The 23181-nt window shown below is 39.1% G+C and overlaps 1 protein-coding gene across 1 annotated transcript in view; it reads left to right on the forward strand.

The window, feature by feature from the left end:
* Positions 1–23181, forward strand: part of PCCB (propionyl-CoA carboxylase subunit beta) — a 97939-nt gene that overhangs the window by 51991 nt on the left and 22767 nt on the right. Inside the window, exon 10 of the mRNA XM_040233165.1 lies at positions 11532–11655. Coding sequence (XP_040089099.1) covers positions 11532–11655 — 124 coding nt within the window. The remainder of the gene's footprint in view (positions 1–11531; positions 11656–23181) is intronic.

Here is a 23181-nt window from a genome sequence, read left to right on the forward strand (position 1 = left end):
TAAGGGTGGTGTCATCTGCATATCTGAGGTTATTGAGGCACCTTTGGAAATTATGAAATGAGGGAACAATGAAGAAAGAGATAAATTTATGTGTTTGCAAGATAAAAAAAATTTGAAGGTCGTAATACCCCTTTCCCTACCACTCTAATATCCAGACACCCATTAACTAAATGGCACTTTGTTATACTGACAGAAGAGGGTGCTCTTGAACTGGGAATCTTGTTCACCATCCAAACTGCCAACCTTGTTCATTCAGTAGTTTATCTATATAAAGCTACTAAAATTAGAAAACCAAAAATGAGAATGAAAGACTTCAATTGACAAAACTCCTTTCAGAGTAAGAGTTCATTCAGCAGATGACACCCTGCAGTTGTGTTCAGTAGCCTCAAATCATTTGAATTGTGAAAAATTCAGAAACAAATGACAGAATAGACATAAAATAGGAAGAAGTAAAAGTTAGTGGTGACTGAATTAAAATGTGGGGAACAAAATCACATATCAGAAATGAAGACAATTATAAAGTGCTCTAGGGAGAAAATTTGAATGAAATTTAATAGGGAATGTTGAAGAAAGGGGGAAGACAACCAAGAATATAAAGGAAAAGGTAGAAAAAAATCAGAAAACAAGTGATTAAAGTGGCAAAGAAGACTGAACATACATATAACTGGAGTGTCTGATAAAGGACAAACAGGCATAGAATTGATATGTAAAACTGTAATCCAAGAAAGCATTCCAGAAATAAGACCCAGAGCTACACTCCCACTGAGTATATGGGAAAATTAACCAAGAATGATGAAACTCTAGTTAATATCCACATATAACCATTAGACTAAAAAAATCCTCAGATCGGTCATGACTGAGCACATAATGCATGTACAAACAGGACTTTGAGGCAAACAGATGAAAACTTACAAGGTTAGGAGGACTAGAGTAGCAGCAGGTTTCTCAAAAGCAACAACAAAGTAAGGCAACAATAGAAAAACACTTCTAGAGACTCCAGGAAAGAGTATGGTACTGAGGATTTTACATCTGGCCGAGCTGATGTTCATGTATGAAGACTAAAGAAAACTAGTTTTAAATAGGTAAAACTGAGGAAATTCTGTGTTCCCAGGTGTTTCTTGAAGCTACCAGAGGATGAGATTCATCCAACCAAGAGATAACTGGAGAAATTTTAGCAAAGGGATTGATGTTACTTATTTAATTATAAGGCTAAAACTGGGTTGGGAATGAGTGTTTCAATTGGAGAAAAAAATGCCACTGAAAGATGAAAGAGAAGAATGAGTGAAAGAGTATAACAATAAGTTCACTGATAGCTGTGGCTCAACAGATTTTAAAAGTAGACAGCTCAGTTAATAAAGATATTAAATGGGGAAACAGACTAAGGGCATTAAAAAGGTATAATTGCAGTGGCAACCACTAGATCAAAAATATACATCTTTTTAGATGACAACATAAAACATATCAGTTAGAACAGCAAATACAACATGATAAACAGAATAATTATAAGAATAAAAATCTGAAATACCAATAAATATGAATGGCTTAACTTATTGATCTCATTTATTAAAAGAAAAAGATGTTCAATACACCTCATAAAGAAAAACCATCTATATGTGATGTACAGGAGACAAAGTGATTCTGAAAAGTTAAACATAACGGATGGGCAAAGGTATGTCAGGAGAACAGAAACAGCAAGTATGTGTGGGCCTAATATTGGATGATGTAAAATTCAAATATTTACTGTGACAAGGAAAGACATTGTCACATAGAAAGATCTATGCCCTAAATGATACAACTGCCATCTTTGGAAAAGAAAAGCTATAGGATATTCAAGTAGACATAGATAGAAACAACTAAACACACCATAATTAGTAAAATGTACGTGAAATGGACAAAAAAATTAATATATGGAAGATCTCAGTAACATCATAGATAGATATTATGAATGTATTTCAGACTTTGAAATGAAGTGAAGTGAGGTCACTCAGTTGTGGCCGACTCTTTGTGACCCTGTGGACTGTAGCCTACCAGGTTTCTCCATCCATGGGATTCTCCAGGTAAGAGTACTGGAGTGCGTTACCATTTCCTTCTCCAGGGGATCTTCTGACCCAGGGATTGAACCTGGGTCTCCCGCATTGGAGGCAGACGCTTTAACCTCTGAGCCACCAGGGAAGCCCCATTTCAGACTTTACAGCCTGGTAAAAGGCAATGAGGAGAAGGCAACGGCACCCCACTCCAGTACTCTTGCCTGGAAAATCCCATGGACAGAGCCTGGTAGGCTGCAGTCCATGGGGTCGCTGAGAGTCGGACACGACTGAGCAACTTCACTTTCACTTTTCACTTTTCACTTTCATGCATTGGAGAAGGAAATGGCAACCCACTCCAGTGTTCTTGCCTGGAGAATCCCAGGGATGGGGGAACCTGGTGGGCTGCCGTCTATGGGGTCGCACAGAGTCAGACACGACTAAAGCGACTTAGGAGCAGCAGCAGCAAAAGGCAATGAATCTTATTCTCAAGTGCACATGGAACATGTACAAGTTGATCACATATTTGGTCAGAAAGAAAGCATCCTAGCAGCCCATAAAGCAAAAATATTATAAGTAACACTGATCAAAACTAGAAATGTATAGCTACAACAATACTCATTTGGAAATAAATTTTCTGTTAAACAATTATTGCATAAAAGGAGAAAATACAAGCCAAAATGACAGAATTATAAGGTGGTGCTAGTGATAAAGAACCCACCTGCAAGTTCAGGTAGATGTAAAAGATGTGGGTTTGAGCCCTGGGTCAGGGAGATCCCTTGGAGGAGGGCATGGCAACCCACTCCAGTGTTCTTGCCTGGAGAACCGCATGGACAGAGGAGTCTGGTGGGCTATAGTCCACATGGTCTCAAAGAGTTGGACATGACTGAAGCAACTTAACTTGCACACATGACAGAATTAGAATCAAGATAATAAAAACACTTCATATTAATATCTACAGAATACTCTCTGTGAGAGGAGGAAAATTTATAGCTTTCAATGCTTAGTAAAAAATGAAAGAAGGAAAAGAAACTAAATTCTGTACTCAGAAAGTTGGGGAAAAATAAAATTTTCTAAAGAATTATAAGACTTTAATAATAAAGCAGAAATTTTATGATTTGAGATATAGAAAAACAACTGTAGGTAATGGAATAGAATAACTACTAGACAAGTTAAAAAGAGAAGTGAAAAGTACAAAGGTAGAAATATAGATCAATGAAACAAAATAGAAAGCCCAGGGAAAAATCCACGCACCTATGGACACCTTATCTTTGACAAAGGAGGCAAGAATATACAGTGGAGAAGACAGTCCTTTAACAAGTGGTTCTCGGAAAACTGGTCAACCACTTGTAAAAGAATGAGACTAGAACACTTTCTAACACCATACACAAAAATAAACTCAAAATGGATTAAAGATCTAAATGTAAGACCAGAAACTATAAAACTCCTAGAGGAAAACATAGGCAAAACACTCTCTGATGTAAATCATAGCAGGATCCTCTATGACCCACCTCCCAGAGTAATGGAAATAAAAGCAAAAATAAACAAATGGGATCTAATTAAGCTTAAAGGCTTTTACACAACAAAGGAAGCTATAAGCAAGTTGAAAAGACAGCCTTCACAATGGGAGAAAATAATAGCAAACGAAAAAACTGACAAAGAATTAATCTCAAAAATATACAAGCTGCTCATGCAGCTCAATTCCAAATAAATGACCCAATCAAAAAATGGGCCAAAGAACTAAACAGACATTTCTCCAGAGAAGACGTACAGATGGCTAACAAACACATGAAAAGATGCTCAGCATCTCTCATTATCAGAGAAATGCAGATCAAAACCACAATGAAGTACCATCTCATGCTGGGCAAAATGGCTGCAATCATAAAGTCTACAAACAATTAATGCTGGAGAGGGTGCAGAGAAAAGAGAACCCTCTTACACTGTTGGTGGGAATGCAAACTAGTATAGCCACTGTGGAGAACAGTGTGGCAATTCCTTAAAAAACTGGAAACAGAACTGCCATATGACCCAGCAATCCCACTGCTGGGCACACATGCTGAGGAAACCAGAATTAAAAGAGATACATGTACCCCAATGTTCATTGCAGCACTGTTTACAATAGCCAGGGCATGGAAACAATCTAAATGTCCATTGGCAGACAAATGGATAAGAAAGCTATGGCACATATACACAATGGAACATTCAGTTCAGTCGCTCAGTCATGTCCGACTCTTTGCGACCCCATGAATCACAGCACGCCAGGCCTCCCTGTCCATCACCATCTCCCGGAGTTCACTCAGACTCACATCCATCGAGTCCGTGATGCCATCCAGCCATCTCATCCTCTGTTGTCGCCTTCTCCTCCGGTCCCCAGTCCCTCCCAGCATCAGAGACTTTTCCAATGAGTCAACTCTTTGCATGAGGTTCCCAAAGTACTGGAGTTTCAGCTTTAGCATCATTCCTTCCAAAGAAATCCCAGGACTCATCTCCTTCAGAATGGACTGGTTGGATCTCCTTACAGTCCAAGGGACTCTCAAGAGTCTTCTCCAACACTACAGTTCAAAAGCATCAATTCTTTGGCGCTCAGCCTTCTTCACAGTCCAACTCTCACATCCATACATGACCACAGGAAAAACCATAGCCTTGACTAGATGGACCTTAGTCGACAAAGTAACGTCTCTGCTTTTGAATATGCTATCTAGGTTGGTCATAACTTTTCTTCCATTACTCAGACATTAAAAAGAATGCATTTGAATCAGTTCTAATGAGGTGGATGAAACTGGAGCCAATTATACAGAGTGAAGTAAGTCAGAAAGAAAAACACCAATACAGTATATTAATGTATATATGTGGAATTTAGAAAGATGGTAATAATAACCCTATATGCGAGACAGCAAAAGAGACACAGATGTAAAGAACAGTCTTTTGGACTCTTTCGGGAGAAGGCAAGGGTGGGATGATTTGAGAGAACAGCATTGAAACATTTATATTACCATATGTGAAATAGATCGCCAGTCCAGGTTCGATGCATGAGACAGGGTGCTCAGGGCCGGTGCACTGGGATGACCCTGAGGGATGGGATGGGGAGGGCGGTGGGAGGGGGGTTCAGGATGGGGGGATACATGTACACCCATGGCTGATTCATGTCAATGTATGGCAGAAACCACTACAATATTGTAAAGTAATTAGTCTCTAATTAAATAAGTTAATTTTAAAAAAAGAAAAAAGTGCAAAGGAAATATAAGAAATTTCAAAATCACAAGAGGTGAGATGAACTGGACATTTTATTTGGAAAATACATTTTACCAAAAACTGACCCTTTTAGATGTAGAAAGCCTAAGTTAGCCAATTACATAGTAGTTGTTTCACAAAAATAGCAGCAGGCCTAGATAGTTTCATGTGGGAATTCTGTGAAACTTTCAAAGACCAAAGAATGACAGTGCTATATAAATTGTTTCAGAGACTAGACATTAAAGACACACACACACAACACCCTTTACAAATTCTTTTCATGAAGCAAGTATACCATTGATACTTGAACCTGATGTAGAGTAGAAAAACATTTCAGATTGGCATCACTTCCCATCACTTGGCAAGAATACCAAATAAATGTTAACAGATTCCAACACCGTGTTAATACATACCCTAAGGAAGTAGGATTTAATGGAATGCAAGGTTGTTTATATAGAAAATCTATGCTACTCTGTTAAAAGATGGAAGAAAGATCATGTAGTTGTTTTCATAGATGCTGAGAAAAGCTTTTAAGAAAGTTCAACACCTAATACACACATGAGACTAGGAATTGATGAATATTTAACATGATAGACTTTAATAGACACTTTTCAAAACCAAGCATCTTACTTGATATGGAAATACTTACACTAAGATCTGGGATTCTGTCCATCTTCACTATTACTTAACATTGTACTGGAGGTATCAGCCAATGCAGTTCGGCAAGAAAGTCAACTAGAGGCCAAAAGCTTTGGAAAGTTTAACCTATACTTGTAGAGGAGATAATATGCTAAAGATGCTAGAGAATGTATGATAAATAGAATAAATAAGGAACAGGATATAAAATTGACCTAGGAATAGTGTTCATATGCACAAACAATAACCAGTTGTATATGGTAGTATAAAAACTCCTTTTACATAGCAGTAAAGATAGAACTGGACTTGGAACAATGGACTCCTTTTCAAAACTGGAAAAGGTGTAGGTCAAGGCTATATATTGTGACCCTGCTTATTTAACTTTTATTCAGAGTACATCATGTGAAATGCTGGGCTGGATGAATCACAAACTGGAATCAAGATTGCTGAGAAAAATATCAACAATCTAGATATGTAGATGATACCACTTTAATGGCAGAAAGAGAAGAGGAACTAAAGAGCCTCTTGATGAATGTGAAAGAGGAGAGTAAAAAAACTGGCTTAAAACTTAACATTTAAAAACCTAAGGTCATGGAATCTGGTCCCATCACTTTATGGCAAATAGATGGTGAAAAAGTGGAAACAGTTGCAGACTTTATTTTCTTGGGCTCCAAAATCAATGTGGACAGTGACTACAGCTATTAAATTAAAAGACGCTCGCTTCTTGGAAGAAAAGCAATGACAAACCTAGGCAGTGTATTAAAAAGCAGAGACATTGCTTTGCCAACAAAGGTCCCTCTAGTCAAAGTTACGGTTTTTCCAGTATTCATGTACGGATATGAGAGTTGGACCTAAAGAAAGCTGAGCACCGAAGAATCATTGCTTTCGAATTGTGGTGTTGCAGAAGACTCTTGAGAGTCTCTTAGACAGTAGGGAGATCAAGCCAGTCAATCCTAAAGGAAATCAACCCTGAATATTCACTGGAAGGACTGATAGTGAAGCTGAAGCTCTAGTACTTTGGCTACTTGATGCAAAGAGCAGACTCATTGGAAAAGACCCTGATGCTGGGAAAGATTGAGGGCAGGAAGAGAAGGGAGCCATAGAGGATGAGATGGTTGGATGGCATCACTGATCAATGGGCATGAGTTTGAGCAAACTCTGGGAGATAGTGAAGGACAGGGGAGCCTGGAGGCTGCAGTTCATGAAGTTGCAAAGAGTCGGACACGACTTAGCGACTGAACAACAACAAAGATAAAATATTTAGTAATAAACTTATAAGGCAAATTTTAAAACTTCTGAAATGCAGATATCCCTTGTTCCTGGATATTGAGTTAATATAAAAATGTCAAAAGAGAAACTATGGCCATATCCTTTAGAAAAGAAAGTCGCTCAGTCGTGTCCGACTCTTTGCGACCCCACGGACTGTAGCCTACCAGGCTCTTCCGTCCATGGAATTTTCCAGGCAAGAATACTGGAGTGGGTTGCTGTTTCCTTCTCCAGGGGATCTTCCTGACCCAGGGACTGAACCTGGGTCTCCTGCATTGTGGCCAGATGCTTTACCATCTGAGCTGCCAGGAAAGTCTTATTAAAGCATGCTATAGTTAAAACAGTGTAGTCTTGACACATAAATAATGGAATAGAAGAGAAAAACTAGAAGTTGATTCAAGTACATATAGAGTTCAGGCATATATGATAAAGCTGTTATGTCAAATTCTCAGGGCAAGATTAGCTTTTTAATGGTGCTAAAGAATTTGCTAGTGATTCAGTGGTTAGGACTCCACTCTGTCACTGCTGAGGGCCTGCATTCAGAAAAAGAAAATGGCCCTCCCCCCAAAATAATGGTGCTAGGTGACTGGATACCTGGTTGCATGCTCAGTCTCTACGGTGTATTCTACTCTTTGCAACCCTGGGTACTGTAGCCCACCAAGCTCCTCTGTTCATAGGATTTCCCAGGCAAGAATACTGGAGGGTGTTGCCATTTCCTTCTCCAGGGATTCTCCCAGGTATCAAACTTGCGTCTCTGCATTGGCAGGTGGATTCTTTACCGCTGAACCACAAGGCAAGCCCAGATAGCTGGTTAAGAAAATATAAAATTATATTTTTAGTTCATACCATATACAAAAATAAACTACAAATAGATCAGAGAAGTAAATATAATAAGTGAATTAGTACTAAAAGAAATCTGGATCAATTTCTCTAGGAGAAGATGAAGGATTCTGAACTGATTTAAAATGCAGTTTAAGTTAAAAAATTGATAAATTTGACTGTGTAAACATTTAAAAATTCTACTCCACATAGTAAAAAGTTCATACAGTTAAAAGACATCCAGGAATGGGACTTCCCTGGTGGTCCAGTGGCAAAGACTCCACACTCCCAATGCAGGGGACCAGAGTTCAATCCCTGGTCAGTGAACTAGATCCCACATGCAGGAACTGAAGAGTTTGCATGCTGAAAGATCCTGCATGCCACAGCAAAGATCAGAGATCCTGCATGCTGCAGCTAAGAGCCAGTGCAGCCAAATAAAAACAGGAATATTAAAAAGACAATCAGGAATTCCTTAGTGGTCCATTGATTAGAACTCTGCTTCTACTGCAGAGGGCTGGAGTTTAATCCATGGTCAGGGAACTGAGGTCCCACATGCCCCAAGGTGTGGCACAAAAGAAAAAAGACAACCAACAACCTGGGAGAAAATACTTGTGACATACATCACAAATAAAGGACCGATAACTCTAAAATGTAAAGAACTTTTAAAAAAATTAAGAGAACAAAGACTAAAATTGATAAAAAGCAGGAAAAAATCATGAATAGATAGCTCACACACACACACAAAAGATATGAAATGGACCTTAAACATCTTAGAAAGATGTTCAAGTTTACTCATAATGCTAGAAATGCAACTTAAAATTATACTGAATTGTTTCTCCTTTGTCAGATTGGCCCCAAACTAAAAACTTGGAAATACTTTCTGCGGTAAGTCTGTGGGGAGTAGACACTCTGATATATTGCTGGTAAGGGTTATGGAAATATCTGAGGTTTTGCCCTAGCAGTCCCACCTCTAGGGATTTACCTTGAAGATACACTTCCCACCATACAAAATTATAGATGAACAAGGTTACTACTGTTACATCATTATTTATCATTACAGAATATTCTAAGCAACTTGATTGTCAGTTTCACAATAATGTAAACAACACATAGGAGATTGATTGAATAAACTATGGTACCTCCACACAATGCAGTGCTATGCGGGAGTGAAAAAGAGTGAGTCAGAGCTCTCTGAACTCATATGGAGTGATTCCCAGGATATATTAATTGAAGAAACCCAGAGTGCAAGAGAGAGTATTTCTCTATGGTGGAAGGGGAATCAAAATGTTATAAATGTATCTACTCATTTCTGCAACACACATACAAATCATAAATCAGAAAATGATGACATTCATAACATGGCGAGTGGAAGAGATTGGGAATGACATTATTAAACTATGTTAATGTTTACATATTAAAAAATAAAATCAATACTGGGTGGTTAACCTTTGAAATAAAAACAAAAGAACATGACTGTTTCAAGTGAATGACTTGAACACAGTATTTTGACTCTATACCTTTAGTGTAATGACAGAAATAAGGAAATACTGAATTGAAGTTGTATTTTCTGTGTGTGTGTATTTGGCAGTCATATGAATTTTGAAACTATTTCATTTTTATTTGAAAATTGAATAAATGTTTTGAGGTTAATGGAGTTAGATTCCACTGTAGGAGAAAGAGGTATGGAAAGGGAGGTACTAGAATGAACCCTGTAGTTGAACTAGAATGAAGTTATCAGTGGAACTCCTGACTTTCATATTACTCACAGGAATGTGTATATGAGTGTGTCTATGGACTTCCTATCTCTTTGCTCTTTGCTCTTTGCTCTTTGCTCTTTGCTTCTTGGAAGTAATTATTTACTCCACCTCTCCACCCCAGGGACCTGGGCTTCTTGAAAAAATGGCTGTTTATATGTTTGGGGCAGGAAAAAAATATGAGATGAACCTGAAAGTAAGGTAATTCCAGAATGTAAGGTAGTGCTCAAAGAATGATGGAGAAACATCAAAAGGGCATTGGATCTATCTTGAATGAGCTCTCTCAAATATGGGAACATTTGAACATAAAGTAATGTTGGTAAAGGTTGTAATCCACATGATAAAATATAAATCTGTAAATTTACACTGTGGATTTTCCATTAGTAAATGGGAAAGGCAAAGACATTTCTAACAGTAAAATGCCAAGTAATAAGTGGAGAAGGAAAATGGAGTTAGAGAAGTCATTTGACAGTTATTGTAGCAGTAATTTGGGTTCCCTGGTGGCTCAGAGGTAAAGGATGTGCTTGCCAGTGCTGGAGATGTGGGTTTAATCTCTGAGTTGGGAAGAGCCCCTGCAGAAGGGAATGGTAACCTACTCCAGCAGTCTCACCTGGGAAATCCTATGGGCAGAAGAGCCTGGCGGGCTACAGTCCGTAGGGTTGCATAGAGTCGGACACGACTGAAGTGCCCAAGCACTCATCCGTGAATACCAAGTAAACCTCCCGAGTAAAAACTCGATGAAGAATAGGGTTTTTACATAAGTTCAAAATACTTCCCCACAAAATACTAATTACAAGTGGAAAAATAGTGACTTTACAGGAGAGAAACCTGGCATATCTCACCACTGTTAATGGGCAAATTGACTGTGCGTGCCTTTTGATGTGATGCACTTGAGAGGGTCACTTCTGTGATATTCTGCCAAAAATGCTTAGGCTGAAATTAAACATGAACAAACATGAAACCCAAATAACCAAATAACCGACCTGTAGTCTTCAAAGATGTTATGAACATGAAAGACAAAGATGGAGGGGAAAAATTTAAGGGAGGCTAAAGAGACATTAGCCTCGCTTAATAGCGAAGAGTCAGACATGACTGACCGACTTCACTTCTTCACTTCAAAGAGACATTACCACTAAAAGTACCAGGTGACCAGACTTTTGTTGCTGTAAGAGGTATTATTGGAATTACTGACAAAATGTGAACAAGATTTTATAATAGATGATATCTGTTAATATTAGCATCCTTATTTTGACAATGTCATTGAAGGTGCATAGAAGACTGTCCTATTTTTAGGAGATAGACACTTTACTTAGAGGTAAAGAAGCAGCATGTCTGTAATTCTCAAAATTCAGAAAAAAAGATTGCTTGTATATACATACATAGTAGTAAATACATATACATACTTATATACTTGAGAGACTAAGAGAAGAGTAAGGTAGTTAGATAGGGAGAGGGAATGATAAAGCTTATATGGTAAAACGTTAATAACAGGGAATCTGGGTGAAGAATATTTAAATTTTTTGTACTATTCTGGAAATTTTTATGTAAGTTTGAAATTATTTCAAAATAAATAAAAATGTATTTAATATGCCAAGTTTAAAAAGAAGGGTGCACTCACTGATATATCTTCCCCCAGCCGTGCAGAAGGAGGAGGTACCACCTTTGCCCATTGTCCTGTTCACAGGGAGAACCTGTCCTGGGAGCAGCTGTCCTGCCTGTAAATCTGCAAATATCTGACTTTCTGTAATGTGGTTATATCTTGTTTATCATTTTGAGCTCAGGAGTGAATTTATCCCTGCAGGTTGTTGATGAGCGAGAATTTTTTGAGATCATGCCCAATTATGCCAAGAACATCATTGTCGGTTTTGCAAGAATGAACGGGAGGACTGTTGGAATTGTTGGCAACCAACCTAAGGTGGCTTCAGGTAGGAGGGAAATGCTCTAGATACAGACTTAAATCGGGGTAGGGGAGCGGATGTGGGCCAGGGCTGCCTGCGCCCACAGTGCCTGTCTTCTGCCTTTTCCTCAGTCAAGGCCTTTTATGGCCAGAAAAACTCAAACAGATGTTGCAAAAGCTCCTTTCTTTCTTAAATTCTCAAAATTAACATACACATCTGAAAATGCTTCTTTCATGCTTCTCTAGTTTTTTAAATGTTTATGGATTACTTTTTTTTTTTTTTTTAAATTTTTGGCTGCACCATGTGGCCTGTGGGATCTTAGTTCCCAGACCAGGGATCGAACCTGTATCCCCTGCGTTGGAAGCACAGGGCCTTAACCACTGGACCGCCAGGGATGTCCTATGGATTACTTTTTAACTTTTAAGCTCTTTGCTATTTCAAAGGTCTGTCTTCTGTCCATCTGGTTATGCTATGACTAACCTACTGAACTGTGAGCTCCATGAGGCCAGGGGTGTTGGTGTCTTATTCACAGTTTTATTGCTAGTGCCTTCTGGGTGCTAGGTACAGAGTTATATGTGACAAGTTAACAGCATCCTGCTGTGCACAGTTTTCTGGTGAGATGGCCAAACTTGAATCCCAGCCGGGTGATGGGGGCTATTTCATGCTCATGCTCAGGGTGGGGCTGGGGACTCTGCTTACCACTTCCCTCCTTACTAGCTTCCTTCTTAGGTTTCCTTTGCATCCCTGTGTGGGATGCATACACCTTTCCTTTTTGACCCAGTCTCATCTTTTGTTTCTGCCATGGCAATTTCTCCTTGTCTTTAGAAAAGGGTTTGTAAAAATGTTTTTTATTCTGGTAAAATATGTTAACATAAAATTTGCCATTTTAACCATTTTTTGTGTTAGTGAACTATGGTTGATTTACAATATTGTATTAGTTTCAGGTGTGTACACCAAAGTGATTCATGTACATTTTATATACATGTATATGTGTGTGTGTGTGATATGTCAGTTCAGTTCAGCCGTTCAGTTGTGTCTCTTTGTGACCCCATGGACTGCAGCACACCAAGCTTCTCTGTCCATCACCAACTCCTGGAGTTTACCCAAGCTCATGTCCATCTAGTTGGTGATGCCATCCAGCCATCTCATCCTCTGTTGTCTCCTTCTCCTCCCACTTTCAATCTTTCCCAGCATCAGGGTCTTTTCCAATGAGTCAGTTCTTTGCATCAGGTGGCCAAAGTATTGGAGTTTCAGCTTTAGCATCAGTCCTTCCAATGAATATTAGGACCGATTTCCTTTAGAATGGACTGGTTGGATCTCCTTGAAGTCCAAGGGACTCTCAAGAGTCTTCTCCAACACCACAGTTTGAAAGCATCAATTCTTTGACACTCAGCTTTCATTTTAGTCCAACTCTCACATCCATACATGACTACTGGAGAAATCATAGCTTTGACTAGATGGACCTTTGTTGGCAAAGTAATGTCTCTGCTTTTTAATATGCTGTTCAGTTTGGTCATAGCTTTTCTCCCAAGGAGCAAGCGTCTTTTAATTTCATGGCTGCAGTCACCATCTTCAATGATTTTGGAGCCCAAGAAAATAGTCTGTCACTGTTTCCATTGTTTCCCCATCTATTTGCCATGAAGTGATGAGACTGGATGCCATGATCTTAGTTTTCTGAATGTTGAGTTTTAAGCCAACTTTTTCACTCTCCTCTTTCATTTTCATCAAGAGGCTCTTTAGTTCTTCACTTTCTGCCATAAGGTGGAGTCATCCTCTGCATATCTGAGGTTATTGACATTTCTTCTGGCAGTCTTGATTCCAGCTTGTGCTTCATCCAGCCCAGCATTTCACAGGATGTACTCTGCATATAAATTGGATAAGCAGGGTGACAATATACAGCCTTGACGTACTCCTTTTCCTATTTGGAACCAGTCTGTTGTTCCATGTCCAGTTCTCACTGTTGCTTCCTGACCTGCATACAGATTTCTCAGGGGGCAGGTCAGGTGGTCTGGTGTTCCCATCTCTTGAAGAATTTATTGTGATCTACATAGTCTAAGGCTTTGGGGTAGTCAGTAAAGCAGAAATAGATGTTTTTCTGGAACTCTCTTGCTTTTTCCATGGTCCAGTGGATGTTTGCAATTTGATCTCTGGTTCCTCTGCCTTTTCTAAATCCAGCTGGAACATTGGGAAGTTCATGGTTCACATACTGTTGAAGACTGGGTTGGGGAATTTTGAGCATTACTTTGCTAGTGTGTGAGGTGAGTGCAATTGTGTGGTAGTTTGAACATTCTTGGGCATTGCCTTTCTTTGGGATTGGAATGAAAACTGACCTTTTCCAGTCCTGTGGCCACTGCTGAGTTTTCCAAATTTGCTGGCATATTGAGTGGAGCACTTTCACAGCATCATCTTTTAGGATTTGAAATAGCTCAGCTGGAATTCCATCACCCCCGCTAGCTTTGTTCATAGCAATGCTTCCTAAGGCCCACTATGATGAATGGAATTCACTAATGGTGAATGGAATTATTTCCTCAATTTCTCTTTCTGTTTTCTCATTGTTGGTGTATAGGAATGCAAGGGATTTCTGTGTGTTAATTTTATATCCTGCAACTGTACTATATTCATTAATAAGCTCTAGTAATTTTCTGGTAGAGTCTTTAGAGTTTTCTATGTAGAGGATCATGCCATCTGGAAACAGTGTGAGTTTTACTTCTTCTTTTCCAATCTGAATTCCTTTTATTTCTTTTTCTTCTCTGCTTGCTGTGGCTAAAACTTCCAAAATTATATTGAATAATAGTGGTGAGAGTGGGCACCCTTGTCTTGTTCCTGACTTTAGGGGAAGTGCTTTCAATTTTTCACCATTGAGGATAATGTTTGCTGTTGGTTTATCACATATGGCTTTTATTATGTTGAGGTTGTTCATTCTATTCCTGCTTTCTGGAGGGTCTTTATCATAAATGGATAGTGAGATTTATCAAAGGCTTTCTCTGCATCTATTGAGATAATCATATGGTTTTTATCTTTCAGTTTGTTAATGTGGTGTATCACATTGATTTGCAGATATTGAAGAATCCTTGTATCCCTGGGATAAAGCCCACTTGGTCATGATGTATGATCTTTTTAATATGTTGTTGGATTCTGTTTGCTAGAATTTTGTTAAGGATTTTTGCATCTATGCTCATCAGTGATATTGGCCTGTATGGTTTTTTTTTTTTTTTTTTTTTTGGTGACATCTCTGTCTGGTTTTGGTATTTGGATGCTGGTGGCCTCATAGAATGAGTTTGGAAGTTTACCTTTCTCTGCAATTTTCTGGAAGAGTTTGAGTAGGATAGGTGTTAGCTCTTCTTTAAATTTTTGGTAGAATTCAGCTGTGAAGCTGTCTGCGCTTTTGTTTGCTGGAAGATTTCTGATTACAGTTTCGATTTCCGTGCTTGTGATGCATCTGTTAAGATTTTCTATTTCTTTCTGGTTCAGTTTTGGAAAGTTATACTTTTCTTAGAATTTGTCCATTTCTTCCAAGTTGTCCACTTTATTGGCATATAGTTGCTGACAGTAGTCTCTCACAAGACTTTGTATTTCTGTGTTGTCTGTTGTGATTTCTCCATTTTCATTTCTAATTTTGTTGATTTGATTCTTCTACCTTTTTTCTTGATGAGTCTGGCTAATGGTTTGTCTATTTTATTTATCTTCTCAAAGAACCAGCTTTTAGCTTTGTTGATTTTTGCTATGGTCTCCTTTGTTCCTTTTTCATTTATTTCTGCCTTAATTTTTATGATTTCTTTCCTTCTACTAAGAAAGGGGTTCTTCATTTCTTCCTTTCTAGTTGCTTTAGGTGTAGAGTTAGGTTATTTATTTGACTTTTCTCTTGTTTCTTGAGGTAAGCTTGTATTACTATGAACCTTCCCCTTAGCACTGCTTTTACTGAGTCCCATAGGTTTTGGGTTGTTGTTTCATTTCATTCATTTTTATGCATATTTTGATTTCTTTCTTGATTTCTTCTGTGATTTGCTCTTTATTCAGAAGTGTGTTGTTTAGACTCCATGAGTTTGTATTTTTAATAGTTTTTTTCCTGTAGTTGATCAGAAAAGATGCTTGAAATGATTTCAATTTTTTTGAATTTACCAAGGCGAGATTTATGGCTTAGGATGTGATCTATCCTGGAGAAGGTTCCGTGTGCACTTGAGAAAAAGGTGAAATTCATTGTTTTGGGGTGAAATGGCCTATAGATACCAATTATGTCTAACCGGTCCATTCTGTCATTTAAAGTTTGTGTTTCCTTGCTGATTTTCTGTTTAGTTGATCTATCCATAGGTGTGAGTGGGGTGTTAAAGTCTCCCACTGTTATTGGGTTACTGTTAATTTCCCCTTTCATACTTGTTAGCATTTGCCTTACATATTGAGTTGCTCCTATGTTGGGTGCATATATATTTATAATTGTTATGTCTTCTTGGATTGACTCTTTGGTCATTATGTAGTGTCCTTCTTTGTCTCATTCCATGGCCTTTATTTCAAGTCTATTATATCTGATATGAGTATTCCTACTCCTGCTACTTTTGGTCTCCATTTGTGTGAAATATCTTTTTCCAGCCCTTAACTTTCAGTCTGTATGTGTCCCTTGTTTTGAGGTGGGTCTCTTGTAGACAGCGTATATAGAGGTCTTGTTTTTCCATTTAGCCAGTCTTTGCCTTTTGGTTGGGGTATTCAACCCATTACATTTAAGGTGATTATTGATAAGTATGATCCCGTTGCCATTTACTTTGTTGTTTTGAGTTTGAGTTTATACCCTCTTTCTGTGTTTCCTGTCTAGAGAAAATCCTTTAGCATTTGTTTAAGAGGTGGTTTGGTGGTGCTGAATTCTCTCAGCTTTTGCTTGTCTGTAAAGCTTTTGATTTCTCCTTCATATCTGAATGAGATCCTTGCTGGGTAAAGTAATCTGGGTTGTAGGTTTTTCTCTTTCATCACTTTAAGTATGTCCTGCCATGCCCTTCTGGCCTGAAGAGTTTCTATTGAAAGATCAGCTGTTATCCTTATGGGAATCACCTTGTGTGTTATTTGTTGTTTATCCCTCGCTGCTTTTAATATTTATTCTTTGTGTTTGATCTTCACTAATTTGATTAAGACATGTCTTGGGGTGTTGTGCCTTGGGTTTATCCTGTTTGGGACTCTCTGGGTTTCTTGGACTCTGCTGGCTATTTCCTTCCCCATTTTAGGGAAATTTTCGGCTATTGTCTCCTCAAGTATTTTCTCATGGCCTTTCTTTTTGTCTTCTTATTCTGGGACTCTTATGGTTTGAATGTTGGGGCATTTTACATTGTCCCAGAGGTCTCTGAGGTTGTCCTCATTTCTTTTAATTCTTTTTTATTTTTTCCTCTCTGCTTCATTTATTTCCACCATTCTATCTTCCACCTCACTTATCCTATCTTCTGCCTCTGTTATTCTCTGTTGGTTCCCTCCAGAGTGTTTCTGATCTCAGTTATCGTATTATTCATTATTGATTGACTTTTTTATTTCTTCTAGGTCCTTGTTAAACATTTCTTGCATCTTCTCAATCCTTGTCTCCAGGCTATCTATAACTCCATTTTGTTTTCAAGATTTTGCATCATTTTTACTATCATTATTCTGAATTCTTTTCCAGGTAGACTCCCTATCTCCTTCTCTTTTGTTTAGTTTGGTGGGCATTTATCATGTTTCTTTACCTAGTGAATATTTCTCTGCCTTTTCATCTTGTTTAGATTGCTGTGTTTGGGGTGGCCTTTCTATAAGTTTGTGGTTCCTCTTTAATGTGGAGGTTCTCCCCTGTGGGTGGGGTTGGACGAGTGGCTTGTCAAGGTTTACTGATTAGGGAAGCTTGCCTCAGTGTTTTGGTGCGTGGAGCTGGATCTCTTCTCTCTGGAGTGTAATGAAGTGTCCAGTTGTGAGTTTTGAGGTGTCTGTGGGTTTGTGTGACTTGCACAGCCTGTATATTAATGCTCAGGGCTATGTTCCTGCGTTGCTGGAGAATTAGCATGATATGTCTTGCTCTGGAACTTGTTGGCTCTTGAGTGGAGCTTGGTTTCAGTGTAGGTATGGAGGCTTTTGGATCAGCTCTTGTCGATTAATGTTCCCTGGAGCCAGGAGTTTTCTGGTGTTCTCAAGTTTTGGATTTAAGCCTCCTGCCTCTTGTTTTCAGTCTTATTCTTACAGTAGCCTCAAGACTTTGCCATCAATACTGCACTGATGATAAAACATCGAGGTTAATGGAGGAAAGATTCTCCACTATGAGGGACATCCAGAGAGGTTCACAGAGTTACATGGAGAAGAGAAGAGGGAGGAGTGAGATAGAGGTGACCAGGAGAAGAGGGGGAATCAAAAGGGGAGAAAGCAGTCCAGCCAGTAATCAGTTCCCTGTGTGCTCTCCACAACCTGGAACACCCAGAGAAGTTCACAGAGCTACATAGAGAAGAAAAGAGGGAGGAAGGAGATAGATGTGACCAGGAGGAGAAGATAGGGAGTCAGAAGGAGAGAGATTTAGCCATTAATCAGTTCCCTAAGTGTTCTCCACAGCCTGGAATACCCAAAGAGATTCACAGAGTTGGGTAGAGAAGAGAAGGGTAAGGAGGAGATAGAGGTGACCTGGGGGAGAAAAAGGAGAGTCAAAAGGGGGAGAGGGCAATCAAGCCAGTAATCACACTCCTAAGTTAAAATGGGTACTGAAGATTGGATTCTTAAAGGTACAAAATTGATAACACATACCAAAAAGCAAAGATCAAAAATCTCAAGTAGAGGTTAGACTCTCAAAAATACAAATTAAAAAAAAAAAATCAGAAAAATTATTAAAAATATATATGAATTTTGCTTTAAAAATAGGGTTCTTTTTTCCCAAGGTAATAGGTTATAGAAATGAAAATTAATGGAGTAATAAAGGAATTAAAATTTAAAAAAATTAAAAAATGATAGTAGTAAAATATATCTAGGAATTTCTCTGGAGCTGTTGTAGGCAGTGTGGGGTCAGTTCAGTTTCAGATAGTTCCTTGTTCCAGCTTATACTTCTTCTCAAGGTCTGCAGGCCCCTTCCAATGTACTTGGTCCTAACTACAGGGTTTTAATCTATTGCACCTGTCACTTCCAAAGCGGTTCCATCTGTTTATTTTGGCTTCTTCTGTTTGCAAGTCTCTTCAGTGTCTAATTTCCACCCTGACACAAGGGGGCGGAGGTGGTCACTTATTTAGGCTCACTTGTTCAGTTGTGCTGTGGGAAGGGAGGAACACTGCAAACAAGTATCACTGACATGTGTGGGGAGTGTTTGCAGTGTCTGGGACACACTGGGTTTGCCCCCACTCACAACATGTGTGCTTTCCTAGTCTACCCTGCTCAGTCTTCAGGTTGATCTGCAGGGGAACTGTCTAAAGCGGGCCTTGGGTTGCGTGCAGTTCCCAGATTTAAGCCGCTCAAGTTCAGATTCTCAGGTACTCCACAAAGGCACAGACTCAGTTGGGCCTGCATTTTGTGCCCTCCCCAGGTCTGAGGAGCTCAGGCAACCAAATGCTTGGTGAGCACACTCTTCCCAGGTCGGGCGGTGCATCTTATCACCTCCCTGGTCGCAGCCACTTGGTTTTCTGGGTGCGCAGTGGGAGCGCTGTCTCAGGTGTACTGTGTGTCTCCTCTGGGGAGCTGATCTCTGACTGCAACCTTTCTGGTGGATGTCAACTGTCACGATCCCTGGAAGACTTGGTTAGCAACTGGGGGCCTCCTCACAGTTTGGTGGAGGATGCCGTCTCTGGGGCAGAGATTGCCCCTCTCCCTCCAGCTCTGGTTGTTGCCCACCTGCCTCTCTGCCTCTGGTCGGGGATGGGCCAGTCCGCAGCCAGCTAGCTCTCCTCTGGTATCCGCTCAGTCCTTTGTTCTGTGAGTGGGCCTGGCAGTGCCTTAGGTTAGAGCTTTTGGTGGGAAATGTCTCTCTTTCTCTCTCTCTCCCTAGCTATCCCACAGTTTGGGTTGCTGCCTCAGGTTAGCTCCCTCAGATTGTCCTCAGGGCATTCAGGCCCAGTCCTTGCCCTAAGCAATGCAGCCCATGCCTCCCTGTTCAGCCCCTGCTCGCTGGTGGCAGATGCAAGCATCTGGGCTACTTTACTGCTGGGACTTGCAGTTAGGGGTGTACTCTGTGGGTTTTATTTATTTATTTTTTCCTCCCAGTTATGTTGCCCTCTGAGATTCCAAAACTCCTCACAGACCCACCGGTGAGGGAGTTTCCTGGTGTTTGGAAACTTCTCTTTCACACCTCCCTCCCTGGGACGGGTCTCCGTCCCTAACTCTTTTGTCTCGTTTTTTATCTTCTATATTTTGCCCTACCTCCTTTTGAAGACAGTGGGCTGCCTTTCTGGGTGCCTGGTGTCCTCCACCAGCATTCAGAAGTTGTTTTGTGGAATTTGCTCAGCGTTCAAATGATCTTTCGATGAATTTGTGGGGGAGAAGGTGGTCTCCCCGTCCTATTCCTCCGCTGTCTTAGGACCGCCCCCCCCGAAGTTTTTACTGCATAAGTCTTTAAGTAACCTCTTGGTCAAATTTACTCCTCCTGACTGTTTTGTTCTTTTAGATGCTATTGTAAATGGAATTCCTCTTTTGGTTTCCCTTTCAGATTGTTCATTATTGGCAGATAGAAGGCCAAGTATGCACCTGCTTTTGGTTTGCTGATCTTGTAACCTGCAACTTTGCTGAAATCATTACCTTGAAGAGCTTTCTTGTAAATTATCTGGAATTTTCTATATATAGGATCATATTTATGCGAGTGAAAATGGTTTTACTTCTTCCTCTCCAACTTGGATGCCTTTTTATTATTAGCTGCTCTGGCTGGAACTTCAGCACAGTGTTGAATGGCGGTGGTACTAGTGAACACCCTTGTCTTGTTCCTGATCCTAGGGTGAGAATTTTGTGTTTCATTATTGAATAGGGTGTTAGCTGTAAGTTTTTGTACATGGTCATGATGTGGGGGAAATTTCCTTCTGTTTGTAGTTTTCTGAGTGTTTTTCATGAAAGGTGATAGATTTTGCCAAATGCCTTTTCTGTGTCAATTGAGCTGATCAAGTAGCTTTTGTCCTTTGTTGTATTAATGTGGTATATCATACTGATTGTTTTGGTATATTGAACCACTTTTGCATTTCTGTAGGTTTTAATAAATATATAATGATATGTATCTACCACTTGCAGCACCATACTAAATGGTTTCACTTGCCTTAAAAATCCTCTGCCTATCCATCACTCCCTTAGCCATATCTCTGATAGCCTGATAACCACTGACAGTCACTCATGCGTCTATTATTTCTATAGTTCTCCAAAATTTTGCAAAATACTGTATAGTTAGAATCACACAGAATGTAGATTTTTTGGATCAGGCCCTTCCAACTTGTTATGTGGGAGAAGCTGGCCTGATAAAGCTGTTTACTCTGTGATTCAAGTTTCCTCCATGTGTTGTCATTGCTTAATATCTGATTTCTTTTTAGCATTAATATTACATTGTCTGGTTATATTACAGTTCATTTTTCTATTAACCTACTGAAGAATGTCTTCGCTGCTTTTAAGTTTTGGCAGTTATGAATAAAGCTGCTAAAAATACATATGCAAGTTTTTATGTGGACACGCATAAGTTTTCACCTCATTGGGTAAATATGGAGGAACATGATTGCTGGCTCAAAAAAGTAAGAGTGTGTTTAGCTTGTAAGTAAACTTGTAAGTATGTTTAGTTTGCCAAAGTGTCTTCTAGAGTGGCTGTACTAATTTGCATCCCTACCAGCAGTAAGAAGAGTTCTCTTGCTCCACATCTTTTTTCAGCATTTGGAGTCAGTGTTCTGAATTTTGGCTGTTCTGATAGGTGTGTAGTGGTATCTCATTATAATTTGCATTTCCTTGATGACGTATGATGTAGAACATATTTTCATATGCTTATTTGCCATGTCTGTGTTCAGGTCTTTTGGTCATTTTTTAAATTGGGTTGTTTTCTTATTGTTGAGTTTGTTTGACCTAAATATAGAAGTAAACTGAAACAAGCTCAAGAAAATGAGTTTATTCAGGAATAGCAGAGGAACTGTAATTCAGGACAAGCAAACTGTAGCAAGTGACAGATGTGTCCATTGAGGGTTTGGGGGAGGTTGTATTTATGGACAAGGAATGTAAAGAGGGGAGAGTTCAGTTAGAGTCAGTTAAAATAAACAACAAATGGAGACCAGCCTTGAAAACTTCCTGAGCAGACAAAAATCAGTTTAGCCACAGAAACAAAACTCAGTTCAGCCCCCTCTTTGAGTCCAACCCGACCTGGGTCATCTCCCGTTTTTAAACTTCCTGAGTTTGATATGAGACAGCCCCTGGTCAACCCCCTGTCATCTGAGAAAATTTTGGCACTATTGGTGTTCAATAAATCAGGCATTTTAGAGAAATCAGTTTTTTAGTCTTTAAGTTTTTTCTCCCTGAGGACAAATGTATGAGATTCTCCATTTTATATCCTCTCCATTTTATATCCTATTTTAGACTGAAATTCTTTCACAAGTTTTAAGAGTCCTTTGTATATATTAGATAGCAGACTTTTGTCAGACTGTGTGTTTTCTAAGTATTTTCTCCCAGTCTGTGATTGTCTTCTCATACTCTGGATAGTGCCTTTCACAGAGGAGAAATTTTAATTTTAAGTCCTGCAAACCAATTATTTCTTTCATGGATCATGCCTTTGAAAGTAGAGTATCTAAAAAGTTAACTGCCATACCCAGGGTCACCTAAGTATTCTCCCATGTTGTCTTCTAGGGATTTTATAGTTTTGTGTTTTACATTTAGGTCTGTGAATCCATTTTGAGTTAATTATTTGTGAAAGGTATAAGGTTTGGGTCTGCATCAGTTTTTTTGGATAGGGATGTTTCAGCATCATTTGTTAAAAAGACTGTCTTTCTTCCATTGTATTACCTTTGATCCTTTGTCAAAGATTAGTTTATTATATTTATGGAGGTCTGTTTCTGGACTCTATTTTGTTCCATTGATTTGTTTCACCAATACCATACCTCATTTATTTCACCAATACCATACCGCTTGATGATATTGAGTCTTTCTATCCATGAACATGGAATATCTCTTCACTTATTTAGCTTTTTGAGTTTTCTAATCTTTGTAAACTCTACATAAGAGTTTTGTAATCTTCCTCATATAGATCTTGTATATGTTTTGTTAGATTTATGCCTATATATTTCTTTCTGGCAGAGGGGTGTGTGTTAATGTAAATGGTATTGTGTTGTTACTAATAGTTTCAAATTCATTGCTGGTATATAGAAAAGTGATTTACTTTAGTAAATTCACTTTGGATCCCACAGCTTTGCTGTAATTATTAGTTTCAGCAGTATTTTTGTTCTATAGGATTTTCTACATAGACAATCATGTCATCTGTAAACAAAGTTAGATTTCTTCCTTCCCAGTCTGTATGGCTTCTATATATTTTCTTTTCTTGGTTTGTTGTATTAGCCAGGACTTCCAGTACGGTTTTTAAAAGGAGTGGTGTCACATGTGGTCTTCGATCTTTGTTGCAGCATGAGGGATCTTCAGTTGGGG

This window comes from Oryx dammah, unplaced genomic scaffold (genome assembly GCF_014754425.2).
Source record: "Oryx dammah isolate SB20612 unplaced genomic scaffold, SCBI_Odam_1.1 HiC_scaffold_2, whole genome shotgun sequence".
Classification (NCBI taxonomy): domain Eukaryota; kingdom Metazoa; phylum Chordata; class Mammalia; order Artiodactyla; family Bovidae; genus Oryx; species Oryx dammah.